Here is an 8,751-nt window from a genome sequence, read left to right as displayed (position 1 = left end):
CGATCGTTGTCTGCTTGACTGCGTGTTTGTGACAGCGTGAGTGTACGCGTGTGAGTGCGTGCATCGTATGAATGCGCGTGTTCGTGTGTGTGCGCGTGCACGTGTGCGTGTGATGAGCGTGTGCATGATAACACGCGCGTAAGTATGAGTGTGTATTCGTGCAAGTGTGCGTAAGAGCGAGACCGTACGTGTACGTGCTGAAGCCCTTGTATGTGCTTAGGTGCTCCTGACTCACATGTCAGGCAATCAGAAGGCTTTGCAACAGTTTCACTTTGTTGCGGAATGAGGAAGAAGAATGAGAAGAAGAGGAAGCCCCGTGTTTGAAAACAGGCATGTGGGGTGTAGGCGACGAAAGCTGCGGGCTTGCACATTCGGCTCAGACCTTCTTCCACCATGACACCATGCCAAGTCCTTGCTAATATCCACCGGGGCGCACCGCGCGCTCCCCGAAGGTGAGCATGGCCCAGGATTTGGTGCTGAAGCAACGTAGCGAGATCCTCTGCGGCCTGTGCGCCAGCGGCTCGCCCGAGCCCCTCGAGAGGGTCCTGGACGTCCTCCTGGCCCGCGGGGACTTTTCGTGGGAGGATTACCACAATGTGCGAGTGCAGGGGAGGCCGCTTCACGCCAACGCCAGGCATCTGCTGGACCTGGTCTATGCCAAGGGGGAGGCCGCGTGCCAGGCCTTCGCCGAGGCTGTCCGGCAGATTTGGCCTGAAGCTCCCGAAGCTCCCGAAGCTCCCGAAGCTCCGGGGCTGGTCACCGAGACGCTTGTGACGCGAAGGCCCAGCCTGGTGGGAGAGCTCCAAGGCTGCGTGGACGGGGCTCTGGAAGCTCTGCTGGAATCGGGATGCTTCACCCGCGACGACTGCGGAGACGTTCGCTTGCCCATACACACGCCCTCGCAGCAGGTAGCACACATCTCACTTTTCGACGCATACTCATCAATATTAGTGCTGTACCTGTAGAGTATATTGTGCCACAGCGTGCGTGGGTGACAGTGTGAGAGTATCACCCAAAGTGAAATTTCCCATTATGTGCTGATCATTGTGGGTTTAAAAAAAAAAAAAAAGAAAAAGTGACATGCTAGCCTTCTTAAAGTGCCATACAAGTGCAAAAAGAAGTTAACCACTATGTACATAAACAATCCTTTGTTTCACCCAGGCCAGACGCTTGCTGGATCACGTGAGCTCCAAAGGCGAGTCGGCGGCTAACGTGGTGCTACGCTACGTTGAGCAAAAGCAACAGTCGGGGTGCAACCTGACAGCGGACCAGACCACACCCAAAGGTTTCGTATCATTTCGCACAGTACATATCAGCAGTCCTTCATCCACATGTTAGTCAGACATGAGTCAGTGTACAGTGACGGTGCACTTCACCCCAGGACTGTTTACGTGCTCGCTTTTTGGGAGTTCAAACGGTTACACCACCGTTTTATATATTGGCTCAGATTTATTTATTTTACAAGGGACAGTGCATATTAGTGAACATTTACGTGTAAATATGCCAGAATTAGCCAAGGGCTACTTTCCATCTGCAGTCCCTAGCAGGTCAAAAGAAGCAACATGACAAAAACAACGCCAATAAAGAGAAGGACCGAAAGAAATCAGCACATAGAACTGACACATCAGCGACATACAAAACAAAACCAAAAAATAAATGTATAATAATGATACTAACAAGAGGGCACATGGGCTTGATTTTAAAATTTTTGCAACAAAACAAATTTGGTTTGTTTTCAGCCACTTTTTTAGGTTGACTTTAAAAGTGCTTCAAGTGGTGCAGTCTCTTATTTGAATAGGAATCTCATTCCAGACCAGATGGTAGCGTGGCCATCTCCCAAACCCGACGGTTGTGGGTTCCATCCTCCGCCCTTGTGACCGTGTTGAAGTGTCCTTGAGTAAGATATCGAACCAACCCCCCAGTTGCTCCTGATGCTGCGTCATCAACGGGACAGTGAGAAGACCGTGTTTAAGCGCTTCTTCACCTCATCGATCCTTGTGTCATTACAGAGCTCCTTATATACCAGAAGAAGTTGCGCAGCTCGGTGTCGGCCCAGTCCAGCTTCCTCAGTACGTACGGAGGAACCGGCCACATGTCGCTTGACGACATCTACACCGACGGCCAGCTGGAGCTGGCGTACGACTGCAAGGATCAAGGACACCTGGGCCTGGAGGACATCGTGGGCGCAGCGGGCAACGTGAACGAGGAGGCCGACACGGTCTTGGTATCCGGGGATGCGGGCAGCGGTAAGAGCACCTTACTCCAGAGGCTCCACCTTCTCTGGGCTCGCGGGGCCACCCTCCCCGAGTTCGTCCTCCTGTTCCCGTTCAGCTGCCGCAAGCTCAATTCGGAGCTGGACGAGCTGTCGGTCCGAGAGCTGCTCTTCCACCACTGCTGCTGGCCCGACCGCGCCCAGGACGAGATCTTCCGCTTCATCCTGGACCACCCGCACCTGGCCGTCATTACGTTCGACGGCCTCGACGAGCTCAAGCAGAGCTTCTCGGACGAGCGCAGGCTCTGCTGCCCCACGCAGTCCGCCCCCGTCCACGTGCTGCTCTTCAACTTGCTCCAGGGGTCCCTCCTGAAGGGGGTGCGCAAGGTGGTGACCAGTCGTCCGGAGGCTGTGGGTACAACGTTGAGGAAGCATCTCCGCAAAGAACTCTTCCTGAAAGGCTTCTCCCCCGATGGCATAAACTCTTTCGTCAAGAAGCAACATCGCGACTTGTCGGTGGCCTCGAAAGTCTTGGCGTCCATCCAGGCCAACACGGCTTTATTGGGACTCTGCCACAGTCCCGTCCTCTGCTGGATCGTCTCGCAGTGCCACACGGAGCTGCTGGGTTGCGGGGATGGCACGCCGCAGACCATAACGGACGTGTACCTCATGATCCTGCAGCACTTTTTGCAGCGCCAAAGCCCCTCCAAGTCTTCCGCGGGAGCCAGTTGGCTTCGGGAGCACCTGGCCGGCGTCTTGCATCTGGGTCAGCTTGCTTTCCGGGGCGTTGAGGCTTCCTCTTACGTCTTTGCTGGCTCCGACCTTGAGACCTGCTGCGTCGCGGACAAGGAAATCTGCGCGGGCTTCCTCACCCGAAGCAAAGAAATGTCATCCCACCAGAGTCTTCGGTACGAATTCCTTCATGTCACCATGCAGTGTTTCTTCGCCGCCCTTTACATCGTTTTGTCGAACAACATCGACCGCTCCGCGGTAGCGAAGCTCTTCGAGCCGAGGGAGGAAGGCTTCGGTAGCACCTGCTTCGGGTCCTGCTTGTCCGCCGACAACTACCAAAGGATGGCCGAAGCCCCCAATTCACAAATCACAGCCACTTTCGTCTCCGGCCTCCTTTCCCGGAGACACAGGCACCTGTGGCTGCACTGCGCCCCGACACCCACCGTGGAGAGGAAAGCGCGACAGGTGGTCCGCTGCCTCCACAAAGGCATGCAGAAACACTTCAAGTCCATCCCCCCGCCAGTTGCAGGTGAAAAAAACAGCATGCACGCCATGCCGGGCTTCGTCTGGCTCATCAAGTGCATCTATGAGATGCGCGAGAGCAACATGGCCGAGGAGGCGTCGAGCAAGCTGCAGGTGGACCACCTGAAGATGACCTACTGTAACATCGGACCCGTGGAGTGCACAGCTCTGGCGTACGTGCTCAGGCACCTGAGGAGTCCCGTGGGGATCGAGCTGGACAACAACTCTGTGGGCGACGTGGGTGTGGAGCAGCTCCTTCCCTGTTTGCATATTTGCAAGTCGCTCTAGTGAGTATCTTCCAGCTTCCGTGCCTCGTGATCTCGTCGTCGCGTGAATAACGGTCGCCCGCTCTTTCAACAGCCTCAGAAATAATAACATCACTGACGAGGGGATTCGCAAACTGATGGCAAAGGGAATCCAGTGCGACAACTTCCAGAAAATTGCGTAAGCCTTGTTGAAATGATATTCCAGTGTAGCCTAGAAGGCAGAGGTTGACAATCATGCTTGACCCACTTTTGATGGTCTATAGGATGACGATGCTACTGGCAAAAGTAGCTTTGTAATCTAGCGACCGATCTGTCTCTGATTGCTTCGGATCATTTTGGGGCAATCCCCTAGTTGGAGTTCACCAAATTTCCCCTGGATTTAGCCCAAAATGGCTGCTTCAAAGCAAAATGGCCGACCTCATGTTCAATTTTGAGCATGGCTCCTTGAAAGTTCTTGTCAAGAAATGTCAACTCAGTTTCGTGTTAAGAGAAAGTGATTCTTTCTTTTCCAGGGCCCATCGCAAGTCCTTTTACAGAGGCGGGCATTTGTCAAAATTTTGCTGCTCCGTCATTCGTCATCCGTCTGCGGTCAGGGTACCCGTCCGTCATTCATCGGCCCGTTATTTTTCGTGACGAACAGAATTGTAATCGTCTGTCAGTTTATCCGTCAGAAGTCTTTTGGTACATCAGTTGGTCCCCCCCCCCCCCAAAAAAAAAACTCGGCGCCCGCTTGTCGTCAGGACCCGGTTAGTGACGATTACGCTAATTGAACTTTTGGGTGGTCTCAGTTTTAAGGCCCCACTGTTTCTATGATGGACCAAAACTCCTTCGTCCTTAATCGTGTCTTGAGTTCTTTAACCGCTGTGTTCCCTTTTAGACTCTTCAACAACAGGCTGACTGACGCTTGTACGCAACACGTTTCTCATCTGCTAAAGACCAAGCAGAATTTCCTCGCCTTGAGGTCAGTGCAATGTTCGCAGCCCGTGTTCGGGGATGTGCGAAAATTGTGGTCACGTGATCATCAGTATTTGTCCGCCATGTTGGAGGTCCAGATCTTAGGATAAGCTAGGCTTGAAATGGAAAAGACTAGGAGATCGACTCGGTTTGTTCGTTTATTATGTATTACCTTAATCAGTTCATGTCAGCTAGGTCATAGATTTTCCAATTTCCTTAGATGTGCTTAGACGAGGGCTAAAAAGTTGACATAGGGATACAGTGACACAATGACTGAATGACACCTGGCTGTCGTAAACAACTACCATCAATTCAAACATCACTCACTGCCTAACTCTGTGCAAAGACAAGAAGTACTCAAAGGTGAAGTCACCCCAAAAAACGTCTTTACAAGAATGTTCTATGGAGGCCCACTGGTCAAAACATATATCGATTGCTTGTTACCTGAGCCCTGAGCAACTGTGATGTCATTTTCAGTCGACAGCAAATGACAAAATGGCCGCCCCCTAAAAACGGGTGGAGTTTGCTGCTTAAGTCATATTCCACAAACGCAATATTAACCAGAATGCCATGTTTAGACTAGTGAAGGCACAGATAACATATTATTGCAAAGAATTTTGGGGGGCTGACTTCCCTTTTAAGCGGAAATAGCAGAGACTTTGGCTAGGTAGCGGTTAGCATGCTGCAAGTCATCAATTGCCTTTCCGTTAACCAAAGATTTATACATTTCTGACGGGTATGTATGTATAATAAAATATCTATATCTAAATATATATAAAATATCACATCTATCAATTGATTGGGTATATGGCCAGAGTAATTAAGATCGGCTCAGCTTTTCCTTGACAAGTGTTCAGTCTTCCTACCCTGATTCAAGGTTGACGTCAAGGGAAAACTGTCTATCATCTTCTCTGCGTGGTCTACTTCGTTTCAGGCTGGGCAACAACAATCTCACATCGGAAGGAGCCAAACAGCTGGCTAAAGGGCTGGAGCGCAACCATTCGTTGACACATTTGGGGTAAGTCCGAGGCCTCGATACTTTTTTGAATTATATTAAAAAATATTAGGGGTGTAACGGTACCCGTGGGTGTATTAATACGTGTCGGTATGGCGTGTTCGGTTCGGTCCACTTGCGTTCGGTTCAGTCCACGGGGCACGGGGTTGGCTGTTGCTCGGGGGAGAGGAGGGTGGCGGCACTAAGAGGAGCCAGGACGCCAGAAGCCGTGATAAATCATAAATGCATGGATAAATGGCATTATAATAGCATACGCAAACAAGCCAGAGCTCGAAGGTCCCCCGTACACTGCGGTTTCCTGTTTGGGAACATTCTAGCTTTCCTGTTAAAATCGCCGATGGGGAAAGGTCCGTGTATAAGTCCCAAAGTTGTGTGCCGACATTGCTACATGAGATCGGCGGCTATGCCGTAGCTAGCATGTCTAACATAATAACGATTATCCGACTTTGAATGTTTCTTAGACGAGGAAGCAAGCATTCCTTTTAGCCAAAAACAAAGTACAACAGCTCTGTTCTTCGTTCTTCGCCGCTTCTCTCGCTAGCCGTACGATGCATTCATGCACCTCGGAAACATCGCAACTCAGCAACACACAAATCCGAACACAACACAGATAACCCAATTCCTTACAATATGCTGTTGAACATTCAAAGATTTCAATGCCTAAAAAGTGTAAATCATTTCATAAAGACTTTAAAGTTACTGTATTTCATTACAAAAAGAGTTTTAATACAGTTAACAATATTTGTAACTGTTATTGTATGTATTTTTTTTCATCCTAAAAAGTGTACAGTATATGTACTGTAATGACAACTTGGGTTTAACTTGAATACTTAGGTGTGTCATAGGCTGTTGCTGCTGAGTGTTTAAAGATTTCAGTGTCTTAATAATTTACAAAATGAAGGGATCTTTATTGTTAGTATATTTTTTATTCTGGTGTAATTTCTTAGAATGTCACCCGAATGGTTCGCTTTTATTTTTTTTTCCCAAAAAAAAATGTACCATTCACTTGTCATCTTTTCAAAATAAACATTTAAAAAAAAAAAAAAAAAAAAAAATTTTTGTACCGAAAATATCCCGAACCGAAGTTTCCAAGAAACCGAACCGAACCGAAATGTGATTTAGCGTACCGTTACACCCCTAAAAAATATGTATCTTCATTGTGCAATGTGAAATTTTTTCAGGCTTTGGGGCAATAACATTGGCGATTCAGGTGCAGAGGCCATTGCTGGTGCTCTGGAAGGCAGCAAAACGCTAGCATGGCTAAGGTAATATTTTCTGTGATCAGGTAAAATGCAATGTAAATACAGCCCGCACTCATCAGCGCAGTGTGTTGGTTTGATAGTCCGTACGTTAGAAGGCCACTTCCTGTTTTGCGGCTGGTGCTGTAAGACCGAACCATTGTTGTGTGGCGGATGTGGGATGTGACGCAAAAGATTAAAAAAAGATATAAAAATAGAATATTTCTCTAACAAAAGTGAAAACATCACAAAGATACAAATGTGTATGTTTTTATGGTTAGACAACAGAAAAATAGCCATTTCTGCTTATGCGGCTGTGTTATTGTGTATTCTGGTGTGCTTGGAACGTGGCAGCAAATATAAAACAACATATAAGGTTGCAGTGCCGGGATCAAAAGCAAATTGTGTTTTTTTTTTTTTTGTCTGTCCATTATAATGCCACTTCCTGGTTTCCAAAGGAAAAACGTTTGATGACATGAATGTACCATTGCGTTTTCGAGGTTGAAAAGTATGGGATGGAAACAACAGAGAAATGTTGAATTAAAGGAATTATACCAACTGGGGTGTTGTGCACCACTCACAAAAAACACATCGCACACATGCAAGGAAAGATTCACAATGGGAGGGTGGTGGGAACGATGCCTTGCTCAAGGTTACCTCGATAGTAGACGGCGTAGTGTACAGTTCTTGAGAATACAACGTGGAAAAGTGACACGCTGTGAATACATTCCGGATACACTGTACAATAATAATTGGGAGATATCCTCTTGGGACAAATTGGTCATCAACAACAAGACGTTGCCCTCGCTTGACAGTGTAACTAGCGGAAATGTTTTTCCAGCTTGGTGGGTAACGGCGTGGGCAGCGCCGGTGCTCGTGCCCTGGCTAAGATGCTCAAGAGTGACACGTCACTGGAGGATTTGTGGTAAGTTCAGCTTCCTTGCGCAAGTGCTCCACCCTTCAACTCATTCTTCTTCCTCTTCTTCTTCCCTGTACAAGGTTGAGCGAAAACTGCATCACCAGGGAGGGAGCGGAGTGTTTGGTTGAAGCCCTGGAGAGTAACACGCGTATCAAGTCGTTATGGTGAGCACCGACACGTGTGTATGAACACTGTTTCTACTTGTATACGGCCAATAGCAGAGGTGGTGAGCTGTTGTACTTCAATAACCAAGTAATAATTTGTCCTCGCGTTTTAGTTGCTGTTGCGAGTGAAACCATGCGAGTAAATCACTTCTTTGGTAGTTTTTACACCATTTGCCCTTTTGTATACAATTCAGTCTTATGAGCGAGTCGGCCCCGCCCGCCACCCATACTTTGCCCATCGCTATCCTATACAGTCAATGCAAGCTCCTTGCAATTGATGATGCATTTGTTTTGCAGGTTGAAGAACAATCACCTGAGCCCTGAGGAGGTGGAGGAGATGACGCAACGTGACTCAAGACTCATTTTCTGATGCTTTTTTTTTTTTTTTAATTATTATTTAAAAAAAATATTTATTAAAATGTGGTAACTTTGCTTGCCCAGTGGTCAAACACTTATGTTGCGTGGATGGAAGACGGACTGGTTTATTTATTTACGCAGAGGCCCTGACTGCACACTGCTGAAATACCTTTATTAGTCCCACAATGGGGATTTTGATGGTAATGGCTCCAGTTTATTTATTGTCTCCTGGAAAGGGGGGATCAGGCGTTTGAGGTGTAGTGTTATTATTTTTGTTCAAAAGGACAACAGACTCAAGCGTTAATAGGCACAGCATCCAATTGAGATGAGGCCAATATTTGTGTACTTTCCCCTGATATTACATTCAATCAA

The 8,751-nt window shown here is 48.0% G+C and overlaps 1 protein-coding gene across 2 annotated transcripts; it reads left to right on the top strand.

Annotated features, from left to right (window-relative positions):
• On the top strand, nt 1-8,473 carry nod2 (nucleotide-binding oligomerization domain containing 2). Of its 2 annotated transcripts, XM_086026217.1 has the most exons (10): nt 1-908; nt 1,162-1,285; nt 2,010-3,753; nt 3,827-3,910; nt 4,610-4,693; nt 5,621-5,704; nt 6,883-6,966; nt 7,781-7,864; nt 7,939-8,022; nt 8,320-8,473. In XM_086026217.1, exons 1-10 carry the CDS (start codon nt 459-461, stop codon nt 8,390-8,392), a joined length of 2,895 nt encoding a protein of 964 aa, XP_085882343.1. In that variant the 5' UTR covers nt 1-458; the 3' UTR covers nt 8,393-8,473. The 2 variants fall into 2 exon arrangements, 1 of the variants encoding a protein (XP_085882343.1); XR_015086236.1 differs by lacking the exons at nt 3,827-3,910; nt 6,883-6,966; nt 7,781-7,864; nt 7,939-8,022; nt 8,320-8,473 and having other exon boundaries at nt 5,621-5,680.
• Nucleotides 8,474-8,751: the final 278 nt, after the last annotated feature.

Source organism: Filicampus tigris, chromosome 3, assembly GCF_054856515.1.
Source record: "Filicampus tigris isolate MCC_2025a chromosome 3, RoL_Ftig_1.0, whole genome shotgun sequence".
NCBI classification, from domain to species: domain Eukaryota; kingdom Metazoa; phylum Chordata; class Actinopteri; order Syngnathiformes; family Syngnathidae; genus Filicampus; species Filicampus tigris.
This window is presented reverse-complemented; position numbering and strand designations above follow the sequence as displayed.

Bases quoted from the DNA above. Each gene is read 5' to 3' on its own strand.
- nod2 (XM_086026217.1), top strand. From the start codon at position 459: ATGGCCCAGGATTTGGTGCTGAAGCAACGTAGCGAGATCCTCTGCGGC. The intron at 909-1,161 runs GTAGCACACATC...TGTTTCACCCAG, and splicing joins TACACACGCCCTCGCAGCAG to GCCAGACGCTTGCTGGATCA. The intron at 7,865-7,938 runs GTAAGTTCAGCT...TCCCTGTACAAG, and splicing joins ACGTCACTGGAGGATTTGTG to GTTGAGCGAAAACTGCATCA.